The sequence below is a fragment of the Triticum urartu genome, chromosome 5 (genome assembly GCF_003073215.2).
Source record: "Triticum urartu cultivar G1812 chromosome 5, Tu2.1, whole genome shotgun sequence".
Lineage (NCBI taxonomy): Eukaryota > Viridiplantae > Streptophyta > Magnoliopsida > Poales > Poaceae > Triticum > Triticum urartu.
In genome coordinates, this window is record NC_053026.1 from 565,790,713 (window position 1) to 565,815,329 (window position 24,617).

The window sequence follows — 24,617 nt, forward strand, 5'->3', positions numbered from 1 at the left end:
AGCCTCTAGTTGACTAGCTCGTTGATCAACAGATAGTCATGGTTTCCTGATTATGGACATTAGATGTCATTGATAACGAGATCACATCATTAGGAGAATGATGTGATGGACAAGACCCAATCCTAAGCATAGTACAAGATCGTGTAGTTCGTCTGCTAGAGCTTTTGCAATGTCAAGTATCATTTCCTTAGACCATGAGATTGTGCAACTCCCGGATACCGTAGGAATGCTTTGGGTGTACCAAACGTCACAACGTAACTAGGTGGTTATAAAGGTGCACTACAGGTATCTCCGAAAGTGTCTGTTGGGTTGGCACGAATTAAGATTGGGATTTGTCACTCCGTATGACGGAGAGGTATCTCTGGGCCCACTCGGTGATGCATCATCATAATGAGCTCAACGTGACCAAGTGGTTGATCACGGGATCATGCATTACAGTACGAGTAAAGAGACTTGCCAGTAACGAGATTGAACGAGGTATCGGGATACCAACGATCGAATCTCGGGCAAGTATCGTACCCATAGACAAAGGGAATTGCGTACGGGATTGATTGAATCCTCGACATCGTGGTTCATCCGATGAGATCATCGTGGAACATGTGGGAGCCAACATGGGTATCCAGATCCCGCTGTTGGTTATTGACCGGAGAGTCGTCTCGGTCATGTCTGCGTGTCTCCCGAACCCGTAGGGTCTACACACTTAAGGTTCGGTGACTCTAGGGTTGTAGAGATATTAGTATGCGGTAACCCGAAAGTTGTCCGGAGTCCCGGATGAGATCCCGGACGTCACAAGGAGTTCCGGAATGGTCCGAAGGTGAAGATTTGTGTATAGGAAGTCCAGTTTCGGCCATCGGGAAAGTTTTGGGGGTCACCGGTATTGTACCGGACCACCGGAAGGGTCCCAGGGGTCCACCGGGTGGGGCCACCTATCCTGGAGGGCCACATGGGCTGAAGTGGGAAGGGAACCAGCCCCTGGTGGGCTGGTGCACTCCCCATGGGCCTCCCCTGCGCCTAGGGTTGGGAAACCCTGGGGGTGGGGGCGCCCCACTTGGCTTGGGGGGCAAGTCCTCCCCTTGGCCACCCCCCCCCTTGAGATTCAATCTCTAGGGGGCCGGCGCCCCCCCTCCCAGGGCCCCTATATAAAGAGGGGGGAGGGAGGGCTGCGCACCCCAAGTCCCTGGCGCCTCCCTCTCCCCTCGTAACACCTCTCCCTCTCGTTGGAGCTTGGCGAAGCCTTGCCGAGATCACCGCTGCTTCCACCATCACGCCGTCGTGCTGCTGGATCTCCCTCAACCTCTCCTTCCCCCTTGCTGGATCAAGGAGGAGACGTCTTCCCCAACCGTACGTGTGTTGAACGCGGAGGTGCCATCCGTTCGGCGCTCGGTCATCGGTGATTTGGATCACGACGAGTACGACTCCATCAACCCCGTTCTCTTGAACGCTTCCGCTCGCGATCTACAAGGGTATGTAGATACACTCCCCTCTCCCTCGTTGCTAGATGACTCCATAGATTGATCTTGGTGATGCGTAGAAAATTTTAAAATTCTGCTATGTTCCCCAACAGGTGCCGATGATTGAGGCATGTTTTTCTGAGCAGTAGTATTCTCTAAGAAAGTTTGATAGAGCATATTATTACCATCAGCAATATGACTTTCAGTTTCAGCCCATTGCTCAGGAGAAAAGGTAGTACTCACAGAGGGTTTAACCTGCTCGGCCTGAAGAGGAGGAAACTTTATTTCTCCCAAGGGAGTGATGTTGCCTTGATGATCCTTCTTGAACTTTCCAAGGAACTCATGCAACTCCTTCACTTCACGTGCCTTCTTATACTCCTCATGAGCCTGGCGATTCTCAGTCGGTAACTCCTCAAGATTGGGTTTAATGATGTTATCGGCGTCCACTTTAGATGGCTTGTGAAGATCAAATATGATGGATGATGTTGATGATTGATCGTTTGTCCCCAGCGGAGTCGCCAAAAAGTGTGTTGACACACGAACACGTCATGTATACCCTCGACGCAGGGGGTGATGCACCGCACCTCGCGTCGAAGGAGATCCGACCGGCATTGCGATACGCAAGACAAACAGCGAATGCTTTTTGTAGGCCCGAAACATCACACGCGCGGGAGAGACCACTTCAAGGTGTGTGGCAGCTATAGGCTGCCCTAAGTCGATTCACTTGCCCCTAGAGCCCCGGGATTCGCAGCTCTAAATCTCGAGGAACATCGAAGAACCATAGAGAAAACAATGGAGAGATAAAACATAGATGAAAAGGTAGTAGATTGATATTTCGATTGTGTGTTGTTCAATCTGCCATCACCTCCAACATATATAAGAGGCGGCTGGACTTCCCGTACAAGAAAAGGACTCTAAACCTCGTCCAAAATCTTCCAACTTAACCGAACTCGGATCTAGGTATGCCTGAGACAATTGTTCGGTTTTTGATTTCTACAGCCATATACTATCTCGGATGGAGACGTGCCCAAAAGAAACTTTAACTGTTTCAATGAGACGAACAACCTCCGTGTTGAACACTTTTTCATCTGAGGTCATCTGGATATCTCACATGCCCATCTTTAGCTTCTGGTCAGATTAGTCGACATAGTCGGGCTAAGAATTCTATGTTACCTCCCTAGTTTTCCTGACCTCGGATTTTGAGTCCTCGGATTGAGTCCTCAGATTGGGTCTTCGGATTGGGACATCGGATTGCATATGACCTCAGATTGAGTCCTTGGATTGGGACATCGGATTGAGTCCTCAGATTGGGTCTTTGGATTGCATATGACCTAGATTTCATATGATCTCAGATTGCATACGTCCTCGGATTGCGTCCTCGGTTGGGTCCTCGGATTGAATGTGACCTCAGGATTACCTAGGACCTCTGATTGCGCGACGGGATTTTTCAGCCAGATCTTGTTTTGGCTCCACAAGTCGCATATGACCATAGATTGAGATGATGTATATATCATAATCAAGACAAAGACATTTCATTCAGAATACTCTTTCATTCGAGGTCATCTTGAAGGGGTAATCGGCTGAACAATACTCCAGAACCCTGAATCTCAATATATCGAGCTTAGTTTCGACCCTGAGATGAGGTCGGATGACAATGACCTAAACATAAAAGGTGTCCACTTCAATGACACGAAACTTCTTCATATTGAGAAGTCTTTCATTTGAGGCCATCTTAATTAAGTTTACATCCGTGCCAAAAACTAGCATCAACAACTACGTACTCATCGAATCAACGGAGCCGGAAATTACAGGATTGACGTGCAATTTATGCACAACAGAGATGACCGAGCATCTTCTTAGTCCGTTCTGCTTGGTTCTCGCACATGACACAATACCTGTGTATCTAAATTAGTTTTCTACTAGCAATCTGAATGTCGGACTCTTGATGACTCAGTCGCATCTCATATCAACTTATAATTTGCTAACACAGGTGGTTGAATATACATATGTGGCAAACTGCAAGAGTTCCCTCCTTTCTTTTGAAATTTGATTTTTGTATCACCAATATTGTCGACTTAGCATCCCTCACTAGCATTTCTCAGTGCCGACTAGGCTATTAAATTGGGAATGTACAACTAAGATTTCAGCAAGACAGCTCTTTTCATTGTTATTATATCATAAAAGAAATTACATGGTGCTTCAACTTCTCAAGTCTGAACTGTTTCTGGAACGCTGCCAGATTTGGTCGTTCCTCACATCCGCTGTGCAACGCCGGTCGATGACAAAGCCAAGTGGTTCGCCTTTTGGCAAGAGAATGTGGGTGGCCATGGCGAAGCATTGTCTGTAGCTGCAGTAGACGACAGGACCATGAGGCGATGTCGGAAAGGGACGGATCAAAAATATTGTGTGGGCCGAATAAGCGATGTGTTGTGCCCACATGCGTATGCTTTACTGTTCTATTCTTTCTGTTCATTATACCAGGCTATCTGACGGGCGCTGCGTGACGCCGCGCTCCCGGCGCTTGTAATACTACTAATAACATGGAAAATGTTGACCATGCATTAAAAGATGATGAACTTTTAATCATGTATATAAAAATGTTAATCAAGCATGTGAAAAAATGTTGAACAAGTTTCTAAAAATATTGATCAAATATTTGAAAAATGTTAAATCTATATAGAAAAAATGTTCACCATGTAATAAAAAATGATGAAAAAAATTTATCATGTATACAAAAATGTTAATCAAGCATTTAAAAAATCTTGAACAAGTATTTAAAAAATGTTAATCAAGCATTTGGAAAATGTTAAATGTGTATAGAAAAAATATTGACCATGTGTTAAAATGTGAATATTGCATTTAGAAATGTTAATAAAGCATATGAAAAAATGTTCAATGTGCATAGAAAAAATGTTGACCATGAAATAAAAATATTTTAACCTTGTATTTGAAAAATGTTAATCAAGTATTTGAAAAAATTTAAAAAGTGTGTATAGATAAAATGTTGATCGTGTATTCAAAAAATGTTAATTAAGTATTTGAAAAATGTTAATTAAGCATTTGAAAATTGTTTAAAATATGTATAGAAAAAATGTTGACCATGTCTTAAAAATGATAAATTTGTATTAAAAGAATATTAAACATGTATTCAAAAAATGTTGTTGACACATACAAAAAATGTAGAATTAAAACCAAAAGAAACAAAGAAATCCGAAAAAGGAAGACATTAAACAAAAAATGAAAAAAACCGAAGAAACAAATGCAAAAAATGAAAAAAAATGAATGCAAACAAAATAAAAAAAACAGAGAAGGAAAAAAAAGAAACCCAAGAAAGAAACAAAAGGCTGAAGAATAAAAGAAGGAAAGTAAGCAAGAAAAGAAAACCCGATAAAAACAATGAAAGAAACTGTGAAAAGCAAAAAAAACAAAGAAGAAATAAGAAAACCAAACAAAAGAGAAGGGGAAAACGGAAAAAAAAACATAGGAAACCAAAAAAAAATGAAAAAATAAAAGGAAAAGAAATGAACCAGTGTAAGAACCGGCCTCTTTTTGAAATGCTGCGAAGCAACGAGGAGATCCCAGTCACCAATTTTAACTCTATTTTTTACGAAACGGACCCCTCAACCGGCCCTACATGTATGGGCTGTCCATTACCCCTAAACCCAGCTCATATGGGGATGCGTCCATCACGTTAGACTGGGGACTGTGCCAAATCTCTTGAAGCATATCTATCATCATGGAATGGGAATTTCTCCATGCGGCTTTTGGCCAACGGTGCTGCTAGCCATCATCCAATGGAGAAAATCAGTCAGTTCGCCATCCGTCCGATTCTAGTCGCATGGTTCTCAAGTGAGCTTTGTGTAAAACAAACACGTGAACATTATTATCCCTTCGACTTGTACAGACGCCACTGTCACACGACCAACACATACCCATTACTGTTGTGGGGCTGGCCAAGTGCCGGCGAGATGCTGCTACACACCCATCGCTCTGTTTGCAGCAGCGCGTGCTCCTCCTGCTACACACCCATCGCTCTGCCTGCAGCAGCGCTCGCTGCATCTGCAGCGGAACACCAGCACGTCTGCAACGCCGCCGGTCATGGAGCACGACCACATCACAGTGCTGTGGTAACAGCCATCCCAGCTCGCTTCACAAACACAACCACCCCCTTGCAAACAAATCAAATGTAGCAGCACGATCTCAACTTTTATATTTTTGCCGATGCGACCAAAATCCAAGCCACAGACATATCACACATTTCTATTTGCACTGTGCATCTATATGAACTACACTGTTATTTCCATGCAAAATTCACTGGCTATACTGACGCCATATTTGCTGAATACTGACGCCATGCTGACGCTATACTAGTCAAAGTTTTACAATAAGACTATCATCTATCAAGAAGTTTTGCACGCAAAGCAATAAGCACATTCAAGTGTAATGATCCAGAATCTTTCGTGTCCTTGTGTAGACAGTTTCAAGTCACAGGCAAGGGCAATTGCTGAATCTTTTGCCGATGCGACCAAAATCCAAGCCACAGACATATCACACATTTCTATTTGCACTGTGCATCTATATGAACTACACTGTTATTTCCATGCAAAATTCACTGGCTATACTGACGCCATATTTGCTGAATACTGACGCCATGCTGACGCTATACTAGTCAAAGTTTTACAATAAGACTATCATCTATCAAGAAGTTTTGCACGCAAAGCAATAAGCACATTCAAGTGTAATGATCCAGAATCTTTCGTGTCCTTGTGTAGACAGTTTCAAGTCACAGGCAAGGGCAATTGCTGAATCTTGTGTCCTCGTAGACAGTTTCAACTCGCAGGCAAGGGCAATTGCTGACTCCTGGAAGACGCCATGGTTTTTACAGTCTTGCAGGACACCTGCAAGGAAGGACACCACAGTATGTTATCGCTAAGCCTGAAGGAGACATTCAAGAACATGTATCGACACATTATCTTCTTAAACCCCAAAAGGGGGAGAACTACTTTGTCCAACAGGAAAATCAATTGTCAAGTAACCCTTCACTGTTATTTTTTAGAATATAAGGAATGCAAAAACTTGTCCCTCCAGTACAAATCAAACATGGTGTCATGGGTTAAGATGAGATGGCCGAATGAAAACAAATGGCATGTTCTGCATATAAACCAAATGACAACTTAAGAAACAGTGGACTCCCAAAGCTGAAAAGAAAGAAGTGTAAAAAGAAGAAAGTCAGCATAATTAAGTCCACACCGTCCCGGCAACAGGCTAAGGATAGAGAGATGCTACTATGTTGGCAAATTCTATTCATTCATTAGATAAATACATTAATCCCTGAACTTTTTAATTGCAAGGAACAAAAGCCAGAATAATTGATATGTTCCCAGGTGAGAATATTAAATCGAGTTAAACGGGGGAAATACATTATTTATAATGACAGGAGCATGACTACACATATCTCACAATTCAAACTAGTGACAACATCTCTTGCTGGACGCTACAGTGAAGAATAAAATTTATAGCTGCATGAAATGAACAGAAGACATGATTTAGAAAGAGATACTGACCAGCACACAACACACTAAAACCCAAGCAAAATTGAATCATTCAAAGTTTATCTTTGCTATGACGCATACTGGTTCAGTTTCGCATGTATCCAAATTAATACTTTGGATGAATAACATGGCAATTACGTCAGATTTGAAATAATTATACTGTTGACATGTTTCATAGTTACAACAAGGAAAATGAATTCACCTCTGGACCACTAGTGCCGATACCAAGAAGAATTTAGTATGAATCAGGAGCTAGGTGTAGTATGGAATATGCAGGAGGAGCATGGCAAGAGTGCAAAATAAGAGACCATCTTAAGCATAAGACAATTAACAGTTACTCTGTATAACATTTATGGTAAAACTAAAATTATGTTTTTTGAGCGAGCACAATGTCATGGAGTTTCTTACATTTATTAGTTCTTAAGGGGCCTCGGGTAGTTGTCGAAGAGCTTGGACCGTTGAGGGCAGAATGCGTTCCCATCCCTGATATCCTGTATTTTCTGATCAGATAGTTCTACTCCCTTCCTCAAACGTTTCTCCATCTTAGTAATCTCTCCACTACCCCGCTCACCATGTATGTATTTATAGAGGTACCTGAACCATCAAAATATTCATTAAACAAATGCTAACAAAACAATTTTGAAGCACACACACACAATTTGAGTTTATAAGAAAGCACAAAAGGAACAGTATAAGTGGTGAACCTCTAGGAGAATTCTTCAAAAACAATAAAGGGGGTCAGAAATGTTCGAAAGTCACGGTGGAGAAACTGTCACCTTGATAACATGACAATCAAAAATGACTAGCAAATGGTCCAGACAAGAGCTACATGTTGATTAGCGCTGTGATTTATGACTAACAAATACCCCCTCCGTCCCATAATATAAGAACGTCTTTCAGGCTAACATAGCTTGAAAAACGTTGTTATATTATGGGACGGAGGGATTACCTATCATGAGATTAATCTTTCTGACTAAGGTTATGGTGTAATGAGAGGTTTATTTACAATGTCTAAAAGATTTATTCACATTTCAGCAAAAATGAGGGGAATTTGTATCTACCTTTGCCTGATTGGCATCATGTTATTGAACACATCAGTCACGCTTCTGAGCTTGATAACCTCCTCTGGTCGCTGGGCAGCGAGACCATCCGAAATACCGAACTTCATCAACTCCTGTATGAAAGATACGTTAGTGACAACCAGTAACACCTAAATACTCTCAACACAGATAAAACTGAAACAGGCAAGTTATTTGCACAAACCATGGGATCAACTAACGCGGACTTTTGAAGGAATTCATAAAATTTGATGCCTTCCTGATCCTGATCTTTCAGGTTCTCCATCACCGTTGTCCAAAAAAGTGCTAAATGCTGATCTACCTGCATTACAAAGACAAACACACCAGTTATCAATACAACATCGATGGATATATATGAGAGGATTGAATAATTCAACGTCTTTAAAAAATGAACAGCGGATCGCTTGATATATCAAGTACAACAAAAATTTGCCTTACTAGTGCATTCATAGCCACAATAGACTGAGGCGATGAGTACTACAGCGGATCGCCCTCAGTCTAGAGCAGACCTACTCATCACCCTCAACATCACAATAGAACCAGGAGCATTCATAGCCACTCTTTAATTCAAAGGAGCATAGATCTATCACAACTTATGCACTGATATAAACATGTGCATCCAGAATAACAATCACTTTTGGCACAAACAATAGCAGAAACATGGCAGTTGTAACTAGATGGGCATAGATTTACAGTGTATCAACCAACTAGATACAACCAGAAGGAGATTAATCGCCATTTGGCAAAAGTCCTTTTTAACAGTGATTACTTATTGAGAACATGAACACATGAACATGAACAGAAGGAGATTACTTATTTTGGTACAGAACAGGACAGGTTAAACATATCTAAATCAAAAGAGCACATGAATGTGCTGAAGCATAACCCATTTAATGATGAAACAATGACCAAAAATATCATGAAACATGGAACATTGCATGCACCCAAACAGATCTAAATGATAACAGAGCAGGACAACATACATTTCAGAACCATGACAAGCATAAATCACAGCACGCATGGGCACGTATCACAGTTTCGAGCAGATTTTTAATAACAGATCTAAATGATAACAGAGCAGGACAACGTACATTTCAGAACCATGACAAGCATAAATCACAGCACGCATGGACACGTATCACAGTTTCGAGCAGATTTTTAACAGATCTAAATGATGACAGAACAGGACAGGTCAAACAATATGAGAGAATAGGGCAGATCTAACGAGATGGTTGAACATCTAGTACATGAGCCAGGGGAATGTCACATCTCCAGATGTACCGAGGTAGGGTTCGTCACGAGCAGAGAGAAGCACCTGTTGGGGGTTGGGGTTGGGGTTGAGGACGGGGGCTGCTGCCTGGGCCGGGGCCTGCTGCACGGCGGCGCCCCTCTGCCTCCCCTGAGCGCGGCCAGGGCCGCCACGGCCAGCGCGAGCACCGCGGAGAACGGCGGCCATGGATAACCTGCGGGGATGAGGTAAGCTTGGCGAGCAGAGATGCTGGAAACCCTAGAAGAAAAGGAGGGGAAACAGGATTAGAGTCGAACCAGGAGGTCCAACCGGTGGTGGTGGGCGTCTCCTGCGAGCGATCTGGGGCGGTGGGCACCTCCGGCGAGCGATCAGGGGCGGTGGGCGTCTCCTGCGGGCGATCTGTGGCGGCGGGCGTCTCCGGCGAGCGATCCGTGGCAGATGGGGGAGATGTGGCGGTGGGAGGAGGATGGACAGAGGGGGCACACCGACACCGGTATATATACCGGCGGCGTGGCGGCCCCCACCTGTCAGCCTGCCTCGTACCGCGGCGGGCGGGAGGAGGCGCGATGGGGGCCGTTGGAGTTGGAGGAGGCGGGCCCACGCGTCATCGAGCGAGGGCTCGAGCGATGTGGGGCCGCCCCCTCCTTGGCCTGGGGGCGCCGCGCCCTTCCTTTGCTGGTGCATCTTGCTGGGCCGGTTCGGTTGGTTCATCGTCGGTCCAAGCCTTGGCTTGGCTTGGCTGCTGCTGTGTGTGGAAGGCTCTGCGTAAGGAAGAAGAAAGAAAGAGGAGGGGAGTGAGGCAGTGAGCAAAACAATAATGGCCATTGAGAGGAGGGGTGGGTGGGTGGGTGCACGCATACATACCTGTGCCCATTCATGGATGCCCATTGAGAGAGAGAGAGCGAGACGCCTCGGGGCTGAGGGAGTAGCCGTCGTTTCACCTGCATGCAGCAGTAAAGAAAGTTGGGTAAATAAATGAAAGGGGAGGCTTCATTTTTGACCGCGCGCGGCCCCGTGGTAAATTTAATTATCCAACGGATACCGAGGGGTCCGCGTGGTCTTCACGCCAAGCCCCATCCCTCTGTACACAGAGAGGAGAGGAGAGGAGAGGGCACGCGCGAGCAGAGTTCCTGAAAAGCCTACACACGCATAGGGTAGGCTCCTGCAGCCCGGATCAAATTGAGTAGAGTATCGTACCATATCACCCGGTCATGCAATGCAATCTTCTCAACTTGACAGATTTGCTCGCTGACTGCACCTTCTTGTGCAAGGCCGTCGCTGATCAATCAAAGCCATTTAAACAAGAAATGTTGGTTACTAGTCAGGCAACAAACACAGAATGACAGTAAGAGTGCTGAATTACTGAAACCCTAACAAATGCACTCCATCAACTGAAGCAAAAACTGAAACAATAATACTCCATGCTATTGCTAGCAGAACAAGCACTACTCACCAGCTGCTTGGCGTGCAGATGCAGCTGCAGCTACAGCTACAGCTCCTTGGCGAGCACTACTCACCAGCTGCTTGGCCTGCAGATGCACCTACAGCTACAGCTCCAGCTCCAGCTCCTTGGCGTGCAGATGCATATCTGGAAATGATCCATCTTCCTGAAACATATAATACTCATCAGAACCTGCAACTATCATACTACAACAAGATACTGGGACATGGGGGGACACAGTAATTTACCACACCTCAGCTTCAGCAACTGATTCACCATCGTCACTTCGTCAGTGCAGACCATGTTCGACACTAGGGCATAAATTCGACAAGTGCAACCACAACTCAAGCAATCCTTCAGGAGGCATGTTCTCATCAGAGTACGCTGACCTGAAAAAAATTACTTACAGTTAGTCCTTTAAGCAAATATGAGCTTGGTGGAGTTAAGATAAACATGCAAGAACTAAACTATGTTCAGCAGCTGTAGCCTCTGTACAATTGTGGATATGTCTGCTACCTACAATTGCATAGCAGCAAGGCAGCAGCAGCACCTTTTGGCATATGTTGTTGAAATATTTTGTGCATCCAGTTAATTCCACCAAGAACGGAACACTAAGCAAGCAATGAATGCCTATCCAGTAGCAGTTTTAGCTACTAATAAGTAATAACAGTGAGCTAAATGAGGTACAAACTGAAACAACCACCTTAGCTAGTACATGAGCATCAACCACACACGCATCATACAAGACCTAATATGATATGAATCAGAAGCAAAGCCTCATAAAGGACCTCATCAGGCCACCCTAGCTAGTTTGGTTGCTCTCCTGCAACCCACACATGAAAAACAAAGAAAGAGAAACCCCAATGCAGTTAACAGGAAGCAGCAGAGAGAGAGAGGATATAAAATGTAGACTAGGAGCATTACCACCATCTCTTCGAGCTTGCTTGGGCCCAAGATTAGAGGTGCTGGTGCATCTGTTCGGTGGCTGCATCTCAGGTTCTCGAATGCCTCCTCCAGGGGTATGTTCTCCTGCAACATGAAGCAGCACGGACTTCAGGATCACAACAGCAAGGATTGAAGAAAGATCAAACTCATTGCTAATACTTTTCGGCTTTAGCAGCTCAGTTGCACCACTTGAAACAAGGGTATATATAATTAAAAGAAACTCTGTGCCTCTATAGCTACTACACTTGCAGCAGCACCATTGCACCACAAGTGAAAAATAAATATAGGAAGACCATCAAGGAAACCACTAACATTTAATAACAGGCCACAACTTTCGACAAAATGATAAACACTAGTACACCAACCTGCCAAAGTCAATCTTGAGTTACTACTATATATTGTGTTGCTAGGACAAAAATCAAAACTTCCTACCACTCACTGGATTCAGATTTGAATATGTTTGCTCGGAGTGTACGATCAGTTTAGGATTAATGATCAAGGAAGTGGCCTTTTCCAAGACCCAACTTGCTCAGATACCATGGAACGATTTGCTCAGAATATATGATCACAGAAGGGGGCCTTTTTTCAAGAGCTAACCTTACTCAGATACCGACAAAGGTAAGAAAAGTAGTCATATTATGCAACCCATGAACAAAGCAAAGTTACATGGTTTACACTTCAAGCAGGAAAGGATGCACGTGAAAGGTCATTGTGGATCCATGTTCAATTCAGATTTTTGCATGCTTGCTCAGAATATATGATCAGTTTAGGATGTTAATCAAGGAAGGAGGCCTTTTCAAGAGCAACCATACTCAGATACCGTCCTTGTGATTCATCACAGCAAGCATACAAAAATGTATGGAAACTAGTCATACTCATGCTACCCGTGAAACCCAGTGAAGTACATGGTTTACAATTCAAGCAATAAAGGATGATGCAACAAAAGATCAAAAGACATTGTACAAACGATATCAGCATGTTGACGAAACATGCTCCAATTACAGCCAAACATTTTGGTCTATAAAAGAATACTATATACTGCATTGGATATCGATCTTCCTTTATCATGTCACATAAGCAAGCATGAGGGAACTCATGGGGTATCCGATTAATAAAATTGTAGAATGAATCTGAGATAGGAATATTTCTCACACATCTTCCAGAAGTTGAGCCATATTAATTAGCTCACCAATGCTACAACTCTGACTTACCACACAGACTATAAATGTCTGTATCAGCAATAATATATCTGAGTTAAAATCATTGGTGCGAACATGGTAGATAAATGTTGCACCGATACTTCCGCAAAAATAAAATACAATAATGTTGCAATGATACTTAAGGGCAAGTTAACCTTCCCCGCGCAGGCCCTCTCCTGCCGCACCCCTCTCACACCCTCAGGAACAGCCACCTATTAGCGTCAGTGGGGAGTAGAGACAGTTTTCTACTTGTCTCTGTTATCAGTCACACTAACGGAGTAGTTACTGAGAGAAGTAGCATCCATTATTCTACATCTGCCTCTGTTAGTTATTGCTTAAAAGTAGTTAGTTGTATATTGCCAAATCAGCATTTTTCTGAGAAAAGGTAAATCCCTGAATCAGTAAACATATCTGCACCAGAGCAGCACATAAATTACAAGAACCAATATCGAAGAATGGCGATGCACAAGTAAACTACCACTTAGGGGTAGGTTGGTACGTGGTGATCACTGATACGACTCAATTCCTACAGATTGACAGGAAACTCAGTACTACCGAAACAATCGCTTCCGGTTTGATCGGATTGGGTCTTAGCCCTCCCTACCTAAACAAACCCTAATGAAGGTCCAACTCCTAGAGGAAATTCACCAGCAGCACAATGCAATAGCTGACTGGCATGCAATATGAAACGACTTTGATACACATGCAATTGACGCACCTATCAAGCAGTTGCCAGCGGTTTCCAATTTGTGCATCCACATCATCAATCTCCTTTTCTAATTCCTGAAGCATTCAAGCATAGCATCAACCTAAAACAGAGCAAAAATATATGTCAACAACTAACCCATAAATTATTCAATAGTATGTTAAATTATTCAATAGTATGTATAGATGACCAACATCAATAGTAGCTCCACCAAAGAAATCTCTCCAACTAACAGAATTGGGGGATGGCGAATGTAGGCATAGAGATCAGTGGTAAAGCCACACGGTGCAGCTTTGTTAACAAGAGCAACCAAGACCCTTATACTTCTAATGCTGACATGATATACATCAATCGTTCTATTTTTTAGGCTAGGGAAAGACTTTGCTGCATTAAGAAAGAATTGTCACAATCATTTTGACATAAATAACGCAAGGAGGAGCTTGTGCCAGCGACCAAGCATAAGTGCCTAGAGCTAACTTGTGAGCAACTCTCAAACGTATACTTCAATGTAAACTAACACAGAACCCTTGTAGTATAACTCTGTTGATGCTAGTTCAGCATTTTGTTCCAAATGAACACGTAACATAAAGGTGGAAATGCAATCAAGCAGGTGTCAACAGTATATGCAGGCCAGGACCGAGTGAAAGTTGACTAATTCAGGATGCAGTTTATGATGAAGAGATCCATTCATACAGTCTAATTTAGGATACGGTTTATGATGAAGAAATCCATTTGTTCTGTTTAGTATCTCCATCTGTTTAGTATCTCAACATAGAGAAGTACAAGATGGCGAAGAAGGCCGCAAAGCGAGCTGTTGGTGAAGCAAGGGGTCGGGCATATGAGGACCTCTACCAACGGTTAGGCACGAAGGAAGGTGAAATGGACATCTATAAGATGGCCAAGATCCGAGAGAGGAAGACGAGGGACATTGGCCAAGTCAAATGCATCAAGGACGGAGCAGGCCAACTCTTGGTGAAGGACGAGGAGATTAAGCATAGATGGCGGGAGTACTTCGACAAGCTGTTCAATGGGGAGAATGAGAGTTCTACCATTGAACTAGACGACTCCTTTGATGAGACCAGCATGCGTTTTGTGCGGCGAATCCAGGAGTCTGAGGTGAAGGAGGCTTTAAAAAGGATGAAAGGAGGCAAGGCAATGGGCCCTGATTGTATCCCCATTGAGGTGTGGAAAGGTCTAGGGGACATAGCAATAGTATGGCTAACCAAGCTTTTCAACCTCATTTTTCGGGCAAACAAGATGCCAAAAGAATGGAGACGGAGTATATTAGTACCAATCTTCAAGAACAAGGGGGATGTTCAGAGTTGTACTAATTACCGTGGAATTAAGCTGATGAGCCATACAATGAAGCTATGGGAGAGAGTCATTGAGCACCGCTTAAGAAGAATGACAAGCGTGACCAAAAATCAGTTTGGTTTCATGCCTGGGAGGTCGACCATGGAAGCCATTTTCTTGGTACGACAACTTATGGAGAGATATAGGGAGCAAAAGAAGGACTTGCATATGGTGTTCATTGACTTGGAGAAGGCCTATGATAAGATACCGCGGAATGTCATGTGGTGGGCCTTGGAGAAACACAAAGTCCCAGCAAAGTACATTACCCTCATCAAGGACATGTACGATAATGTTGTGACAACGAACAAGTGATGTCGACACCGATGACTTCCCGATTAAGATAGGACTGCATCAGGGGTCAGCTTTGAGCCCTTATCTTTTTGCATTGGTGATGGATGAGGTCACAAGGGATATACAAGGAGATATCCCATGGTGTATGCTCTTTGCGGATGATGTGGTGCTAGTTGACGATAGTCGGACGGGGGTAAATAGGAAGTTAGAGTTATGGAGACAAACCTTGGAATCGAAAGGGTTTAGGCTTAGTAGAACTATAACCGAGTACATGATGTGCAGTTTCAGTACTACTAGGTGTGAGGAGGAGGAGGTTAGCCTTGATGGCCAGGTGGTACCTCGGAAGGACACCTTTCGGTATTTGGGGTCAATGTTGCAGGAGGATGGGGGTATTGATGAAGATGTGAACCATCGAATCAAAGCCGGATGGATGAAGTGGCGCCAAGCTTCTGGCATTCTCTGTGACAAGAGAGTGCCACAAAAGCTAAAAGGCAAGTTCTACAGGACGGCGGTTCGACCCGCAATGTTGTATGGCGCAGAGTGTTGGCCGACTAAAAGGCGACATGTTCAACAGTTAGGTGTGGCAGAGATGCGTATGTTGAGATGGATGTGTGGCCACACGAGGAAGGATCGAGTCCGGAATGATGATATACGAGATAGAGTTGGGGTAGCACCAATTGAGGAGAAGCTTGTCCAACATCGTCTGAGATGGTTTGGGCATATTCAGCGCAGGCCTCCAGAAGCTCCAGTGCATAGCGGACGGCTAAAGCGTGCGGAGAATGTCAAGAGAGGGCGGGGTAGACCGAATTTGACATGGGAGGAGTCCGTTAAGAGAGACCTGAAGGATTGGAGTATCACCAAAGAGCTAGCTATGGACAGGGGTGCGTGGAAGCTTGCTATCCATGTGCCAGAGCCATGAGTTGGCTGCGAGATCTTATGGGTTTCACCTCTAGCCTACCCCAACTTGTTTGGGACTAAAGGCTTTGTTGTTGTTGTTGTTGTTGTAGTATCTCCAACTAACAACGGAATGATACGAAACTAGGTCTAGTAAACTACTAGACCAAAAACGAAGAAAAAGAAGTAAATCATTATCTGACAAAATTGTGCCCCAGTAATTTAACCGTTTCAGCTTCTCAAGCTAGTCATCAGTAGCCGACGAAGTCAGGGAAAAAAATGATTCCCTTAAACAGCGAACCAGAGCAAATATATAGCGTACCAATAGAACCAGGAGAGTGTTCATGCATGGAAGAAATGCATACCTTGTCAATCAGCGCTGACAAGACTTTTTCCTCTGAAGCAACCTCGGTGAGGTCGTCTGACTCCTCTGTAGCAGCCATATATGCCTTCTTAGCTTCTTCTGCCCCCTCTGTGTCTTCTCTTTCAAGCATGGAGTTATATAGTTTTTTCTGCATTCTCAACAATTAAGTACTACTCAGACTCCACGGTAAAACAGTTCATACATGCAACAAACAAAAAAATGATGTATGGTAATTGTCCCTCTGACCCCACTTAAAAAATTCACATCGTACCTCCTTGTTGACAAGGCTCGGGAACTCTTGACGCTCCTTGCTAACAGACTGCAATGTAAGTAATAATGGCACTATCACTAAAGAGTCCGCGACGTACTGACAGAAAATACAGATGGACCAGGATCATACCGATGCAGATGCCAGCACAGCCAATGCCCGACTGACATTACAGAGCTGCTGTTGGTCATGTTGTTTTGCTTCTATCATTTCTTCTTCTTCCCTAGCAGTAGGCCCAATCATTTCCTTTAAAGCCAAATCTTCTTCAGCGGCCTCCTGTTCTGTGAGAATTGCCTTTTCTTCCTTCTTTTGTTTTGCCTTCTCTTCTTTCTCTTTCTTCTTCTCTCCTCCTGAATAGTTTCATTGAAAGCATTAAAATAACTGATTACATGTTCAGTAGCAGCATTACGCTAAGTTAAAATAAACAGGTAATAGCTGAGTGTTAGCAGCAATCCCGCTTGCGCAGGGTCCGGGGAAGGGTCCGACCACTTGGGTCTATAGTACGCAACCTTTCCCTACATTTCTGCAAGAGGCTGTTTCCAGGACTCGAACCCGTGACCTCATGGTCACAAGGTAACAGCTTTACCGCTGCGCCAAGGCAACAGCATAATTATAGACTAATCAGCAGAAATTAAGTGATTCTCTTTAAATCAGTAGAACTTGAATCATCACGATCTTACGCAACCAACATTAGATCAGCATATAAACGGCTCTCAAAACCTTAGGTTCATCTAGACATTCTCACACACAGCCACAGCTCTTACTGCTAGTTTGCCAAATGCCCCTACAGCTCCATAACAGCTTTTCCAGCAGAGCCAAACCCCAACTGCTTTCAGAAAAGTCTCAGCCCAATAGAACTGGACACGCATTTTCTCATAAGGTGTGCATCTAGAAGTTGTTCATATGATATGTTGACAGTTGACACTACACTACATGGCCTTAAGTAACAAATAAAGGCATATCAAGAGTTCAGATAAAAATTTACTGCCATCGTGACATTTTAGTTATATGCCCTTTCCACTAGACATATTCTAGCTTTACCATGGAATAGCATAAACCATGTATAGCTTCTTAATACATATATTGCATACAAGGAAGACATGAATAGGCAAGACACTTGAGGTTTAATTATGAGAAGGGCATGACAGGATATTAGACATATTCCAAATTCTGAGGCAATGCAGGGCACATATGTTACCATGGGGTGTCAGAAAAAAAAGTAAATCAGATAAATGAGTTTCTGAATTAACAAGAGATAAACAAACTAATAAAATAAGGAGCCAGTCCGTACCCGCCCGCTAAAAACAAAATATGAAGCACGGGTTCAAAGAGAGCATTCATGTGTTAGCTTCTCACACGTACTGCCTGTGTAGGTTTCGTACTTGTGCCAAGTATTATGGTTGCACTGACAAACGATGTAAAGTAGTATGCAAATTTTCAGTATGGATAACCTATATATGAAAAAACAACACGATCGTGTTACACACCTTGATAAGTTCTTCCTGCATCTCAAGGAATTTCAGTTTTCTCCTCCTCTCAGAAACTGAATCTTCAGATGGCAATACTGTCCCAATTGTATCCACAACTTCATCTGGCAAAGAAGACGCTGTTGCTACAACAGCATCCACGGGTTTCGTTCTCCCAGCCAGGGTAAAAGCTCTGACAGCATTAGCAAAGATGGGTAAGCACGCAAGCCAAAACAGAGCTGTTCTAGCCACTAGCCAGTGGGAAATACATTAACTAAATTTACCTTGAAAGTATGAGAAGAGAAGATGGCACAACAGCAGGATTAAGTGATAGATCCAACCAGTCTTGTAGCTGGGCAGAAAATAAAATTGCAAGGAATTACTACCAAAGTTTAATATCCATTTACAAGGTAGCAGTTTAAAAAATTGAACACAAAGAAGTTGTGGTGAAAGGCAGTGCAATCCAACTTCAGATATGCTTAATTCTAAGTGCAAGCTGAGGCAATGGATGCTGTTTTCCTTCAACAGTGCGTCAGGATAAAATGTAAAATGAACCGGCTGATGAATTCATATCTGTATATGTCTGCTCAGAATAATATATGATCAGTTTAGGGTGTACAATCAAGGAAGGAGTCCTCTTCAAGAGGCAACTTACTCAGATACCGGCCTTGTGATTCATCACAGCACTGCATACAGAAGGTCGCCGGAGTAGAGCCGCCAGATCTGGACCGGCCTGACGCCGTTGACCTTCGGGGTAACCAGCTGAAACGGGAGATCAGGTCGACCGGCTGGAGAGGGACGAAAGATCCCGTTTTTTGAGCCGCTGTTGGCGCCGGCGCCGGCCCGGGGGAGGGGGCAAATCTGGATCCGCGGTTTGGGGACGGGAAGGGGCCATAGGTGGAAGCGGAGGCGGGTAGGCAGGGAAGTGGGGAAGGGCTAGGCATGCGGCGGGGAGGAAGGCCGGAGACGCCGGGTCGCCGGCGCCGTGCCGGAGGAGGGCGGAAGTTTGGATCCTCGACTCGGGGGTGGCAAGGCAAAGTCTCCAGGGCATGAGAAAGCGGTGGCGGGGGGCGAGGAGGTGGGAGGGGATAGGCGTGGCGGCGAGGAAGGAGCCGCCGGGTCGCCGGCGACGGCGGGGACGGGAGATCGCATCTGGATTGCGTGCGATGGAGGAGGGAATGGTTGGTGCGTGGTCGCCTGGTGCTCTTTGGTTGCGAGCTTTTTTTTTTTTGAGAAATCTTTGGATGCAAGCTATGACCGGTTGCTGGGCTTGGGCGGCCGAAGCACGACGGCCCTTGTCGACCTGGCCCAACCCGGCCCGAACTCAATCACTAGTTCTCACCAATCCCGATGCAGTGAGAGTATGAGAGTGAGGGGTGGATTCGAAACAATGTGTTAGTGCAGGAATTTTTGTGGGTCTGTTTTCCTTGGAGAAAATAACCTGCGATGCGTTCGGTTCAAAGGAACGTCCTCGCTTATTCTACAGGAAAGTTCACATATCCTATACACTTTTTACTATAGAAAAAAAAAAAGCTACTCTAACCCAATGTTTGGGCGGAAGCCCGATGCAAGGTGTGAGTTTGCCGGTTTAAAAAAAATCCTTGCATGTGAGTGTCAAGCTATCTGCTAAGCAACATGCATGTATGGGTGAACAAAAAACTATTTTTATATAATTGGAGGCAAGTGCATGCACTGGCTTTTATCCACCGGTTCCTTCAGTTTTACTAGTTCACGTCGAACTCATCAAAATTTTGCATCCCTGTGTCGAACGTTCCTAGGTTTTCCGTAGTCAGCCAAAGCACATTCATGTAAAGTTTTCAATTCCTTTGCTTTCTACTCTTTCATTCCAAACGGACCCATAAAATGTAATTGTCCCCTCAAACACAAGCAAACCAATGTCGCGTTAAAAAATGAACTAATGTAATTGTCCCCTCAAACACAAGCAAACCAATGTCGCATTAAAAAAATGAACTACTCAACGCTCTTATATTTCTTTACGGAGTAATAACCATGTGATATACTATTAACTATCGGAGCACTGTACATTTGATTCGGCATTTAACTTTGCGTGCCTTCCATTAATCTTGTTTGTGAGGAGGCTCTATGGCATGTATCCTATACAAATGAGTTATCCTCGTTATAGGATTGATCTCAACATGGAGCCTATCCATGTCATCACATGTCACCTTAGTGGTTCCATTGCATATCCGAACAACCATGTACCACTGAGAAAAAGTGGCAGGTTTGGGTCCCTTCCTTCCATCCACTGTCATGTTGTTCATCATCCATATAGTCGTTTATTGGGATGAAGCCCGGTTCGGTTTCAATCATGCACCTGTGTCATTTTGCCTTCAAATCTACTTACAAATCATCATTCTGCCTTTCAACTACCAGATGTGCTCTTGATAACATGAAACATCGGCGGGCAACCATCACATAGAAGCGCACCAACGCCTATAGACTAGACAAATAGGTGGGAGACAATCAGGCATGCAAACGTAGCAGAGGCGGGGCGTCATGCGACGGCGACATCGACCGTAGACTGAACTCTCCGCCTAGGGCAGCAAAGGTATAAAAAGGGCAGCCCCAGTGCATGTAGCTCCCGCTTGCGCAGGGTCTGGGGAAGGGTCCGACCACTTTGGGTCTATTGTACGCAGCCTTTCCCTACATTTCTGTAAGAGGCTGTTTCCAGGACTTGAACCCGTGACAACAAAAAATCAATCAATCTCTTTTGACTTGTTTCCTAAAGCTCCAAACTATAAAATCATAATTTACATTAGTTGTGGCCTGATTTTTGATGACTTGGTTTATCTACCCCGGCCATATAGATGGTGAGGTGTAATTCCAATTTGCAAAGCAATTTGTGAAACATAGATTGATTCATTTTTACTGAAAAATCATGCACCCATGGTTGGGTGTTACTACAATGTTGAACAAGAATGCCACTACCGAGGGGGCACAATCAAAGCGGAGCTGCGCGCTGTCATTGTGGCGATCAATGTGGACGTGGATTCGGAGGGTCTGAATTGCCCTAGATGCCTTTGTTCCTTCAAACCTCCAATGTCCCAGAGAACCTTCTAATCCTAATTCAACTTTGTTGCATGCAGGGAGGTAGCTCATGAAGTTTTTCAAAGTTTAAGTGTTCCATACAACCTTTTTACCACAATTTGGTTTCACTGCATACACCCCTAATCAACACTTTTGGGATGGAACTAAGCTTCACCAAATGGGAAAATATGGATGGTTGCGCACGAGACAAGACAAAACAAAAATAATTATATCTACCTGATTTCTAAATAGGAGCTCCCCACTACCTGATTTTTCTTGCATGCAGCCTACCCACATCATCAATCTACAGGGAGCCATCTATCTCATCACATTTGCCACCTCAACAAAAGAATTCCACTAAACAAATTGTGTGATTTAATTCACCTTCTCCATAAAATCTCTACTCGGGTTATCATTTATTTCTCTAAAAAATCAGCGGCCACGGCAACGACAAGCAACCCTATCCTCTCCTAATTAATTCCTCCCCCTCCCCGAATTAATGTGGCCGACTGGCGAGTTTCATTCTCCCTCTTCATCTTCTCCACGCTGACTTGATTCTCCCAGATAGTAGCCGATGGCATCGATGCTCCATACATTTCTGTTTCGGCATGGCTCCTAGCCTCCCACAATAATTTACTCCTCGTGTCCTTCAATATTTCTATGGTTCTTCCCCAACCGTGTGGTATGATGCTCCGTGGCTAGGTACACCATCGCATGCCTCCGCAAACCATCTTGTATTACTTTCATGGCAGATTCTCCCCAATTATCTTGAACCTAATGAGTCTCCCTAAATTATGCTGCAGCTAGCTGCTCTTTCATGCGCGCCAAGGAGGTGGATGAGAGGTGGACGGAGCCTGGAGGACAAGTAGAGTTGTCCCTGGTGGAGGAGGAGACAGGAGGACGAAGATTGTCGACATTTGCAACCAGCCTAGCACCATTAAGGAAAGAAGATGCGTGTAGAGGTAGGAATCGTACATCCCCATGCTTTGTCCAGAAATTAGGAATGGAATGATAATAGTTGTTGAAAACGAAGATTGGTTCCTGATTTGTTCTTTCTTTTCTTTTCTTTTGTTTTATACCAAAGTAGTAGGCAATCTTCCTTTGGCGTTGTGATTGTCTCATGTCTGGTTATATGGAATATCAAGGATGAAAGTGCATGCATGGCCACATATGTTAGGTAAACGTCATAACACCATTTTTCTCCGGGTCCAAAAACAACAACCATTTTTCTCTTTTTATTTGAAGGTTATAATTGAAGCATATGGAGATTCCTGGGGCTCCTGACCAGTTACAGATATCTCAGTTAAGTGAAGACAATTTTGCAAATTTGTAGAGAGCATTCTGAGTTTCCGAGCCGATTGTTTCTTCGGTATGAGATTCCTCCCCTAACTCGACCCTTTTCTTAATCACATCATTCTGCAAAGCATCACCATTTGGAAAGATCAATGTTTTTAATGAGACGAATCATTATGGTCACATTGTTGCATAGGAAATGTGAGAACTGAAACGCACAATATTATATTATTTAAATTGTATAGGGACATCATCTTTTCATGTTAACTTTGTTCTTTTTCAATGTTCAGTCGGAATTTTCAACGATGTTTCACTTCAAGTTGAGCATAAGTTTGGACTGACAACCTAATTAGTTTTTGGTCATTTGTTTGGATATAGAAGTTCTGACATAATTTGTGCGTGTGATTTTGTACTATTAAAGTTATGTGGGTTATTTTGCCTTACATGCTTCCCTCCAATACGGGAGCATGTTCTTATATAGATTCCTCACATGTTCAATGCATATAGATTTTAGCTGATGTTAAACTTTCTCGGCAAATTGCATACGTTCCCCTTATGGTGAAAGTTATGCCCCCCCTGCTAGACTTGAAGCCATTCGTTTGTTATATGCTAATCATCATAACACCACTCTTTATCAAATGGATGTTAAGGGGGTGTTCTTGGTGAGATTGAGGAGGAAGTTTATTTATAACAAACTCTCAGCTTTGTTAACCCTGACAAAGCTAATCATGTCTATAAAATTCATAAAACTTTATATGGTCTGAAGCAAGCAGCTAGCGCTTGGCAGAAATCCTTCAAATGGTTGAACATGATCATTTGTAGACAATTGGGGAAATAATCCTTCAAATAGTTCGCTTAAATTTCAGGCTGCGGTTGGTCTGTGCGTCAGCCTCTGCAATTGGTCTCTGCGCCAATTACTATCATCTTCGTCCCTTTGGTGGCAAATCATGTAGGTTCAGATGGCTGGTGTAGTTACTGCTCGTAAGTGCATCAAGTGCCCTTAGTGGTTTTGGAGTATTGAAGACAAATAGGTTGAAGAACTAATGTGATTGTGAGTATACACAGGAAACAGAGTCCCTTAAGATTCAGTTTAACACGTGGAAGTCGACCCCTAAAAATGGATTTCTTCAAGTGAAGAATTTGGTGATGAAATAGGTACATCCTTTGAAGAAATTGACGTGAAGACTTTGAAGCTTGAAGACTTTGTTTTCGTAGGTTTTTTTCTTCTTATTTGAGTCATAGAAAAAACTGTACTATTAAAGGGGAATAGGTGAAACATATTCACATTTCCAAAGTGATGCTCAAACTTACTCAAACGTATACATACACAGGCCACTTCGGGTGAAGCCTTTGGAAATCTCCGGATTAGTTGACGAATTTGGTCAGGCTGAGGAGTTAGGAGTTCGCCAGTGCGATCTGCCTACCGTGAGAAAGTTGAGTGCCCCGATGAATTTGAGAGTTCAAATTCTGACCATTGCTGTGCCGCGGGCCTGCTGCCGGGTGAATCCTTATCCTGACAATGGGCGAATCAGAGAAGGGAGTTTATGGCAATTCATGTCGGGTTGCCCCCTGGCTATAAATAGCCGCCCCCACAACCACTTGTTGGTTGACTGCTCCGAGAGAACCTGACACTTGTCATTTGAGAGCAACTCATCCTCCGACGACCTTGAGAGAATCCTAAGTGAGGAAAAACCTAGAGCCAAAGTGATTAAGCATCACTGAAGAGATTGATCTATGTGATCGGACGTCTGTTCCCTTTAAAGACCGTCGTTCTTCCAGACGGTTAGGCGTCAAGTTCTGAGTACACCAAGAGTCATTATGTTGTGCCGGTGAACAAGTCTGTGAAGGTTTTGGAAGTCTACCTTAAATACTTACCACGAGTGATTGGGCGAGGATTAAGTGACCTTAGCTCAAGAGGAATACGGTGAGGACTGCGTGTCCTCTGAGTTGCTACTCAGTCGCTTCAACCAGACGTACAGTTGATGCAGCAACTAGAACTGGTCTACGAAATTGTTGTG

At 43.8% G+C, this 24,617-nt stretch overlaps 1 protein-coding gene, 1 long non-coding RNA gene, 1 other non-coding gene and 1 pseudogene across 3 annotated transcripts; all 4 read right to left on the bottom strand.

Annotated features, from left to right (window-relative positions):
* Nucleotides 1-5,986: 5,986 nt before the first annotated feature.
* On the bottom strand, nucleotides 5,987-9,929 carry LOC125510784. The gene is made up of 6 exons (XM_048676048.1): nucleotides 9,628-9,929; nucleotides 9,398-9,545; nucleotides 8,267-8,383; nucleotides 8,065-8,177; nucleotides 7,412-7,597; nucleotides 5,987-6,349 (listed from the first exon to the last, which is right to left on the bottom strand). Exons 2-5 carry the CDS (start codon nucleotides 9,536-9,538, stop codon nucleotides 7,417-7,419), a joined length of 552 nt encoding a protein of 183 aa, XP_048532005.1. The 5' UTR covers nucleotides 9,539-9,545; nucleotides 9,628-9,929; the 3' UTR covers nucleotides 5,987-6,349; nucleotides 7,412-7,416.
* Nucleotides 9,930-12,458: 2,529 nt separating this feature from the next.
* On the bottom strand, nucleotides 12,459-12,564 carry LOC125511744. The gene has a single exon (XR_007285098.1). It is a non-coding gene; the product is annotated as a small nucleolar RNA Z118/Z121/Z120 (small nucleolar RNA).
* A 4,545-nt stretch (nucleotides 12,565-17,109) lies between these two features.
* LOC125510785 lies at nucleotides 17,110-19,487 on the bottom strand. The gene is made up of 4 exons (XR_007284740.1): nucleotides 18,914-19,487; nucleotides 18,543-18,610; nucleotides 18,280-18,451; nucleotides 17,110-18,197 (listed from the first exon to the last, which is right to left on the bottom strand). It is a non-coding gene; the product is annotated as an uncharacterized LOC125510785 (long non-coding RNA).
* On the bottom strand, nucleotides 18,839-18,953 carry LOC125511745 (annotated as a pseudogene).
* Nucleotides 19,488-24,617: the final 5,130 nt, after the last annotated feature.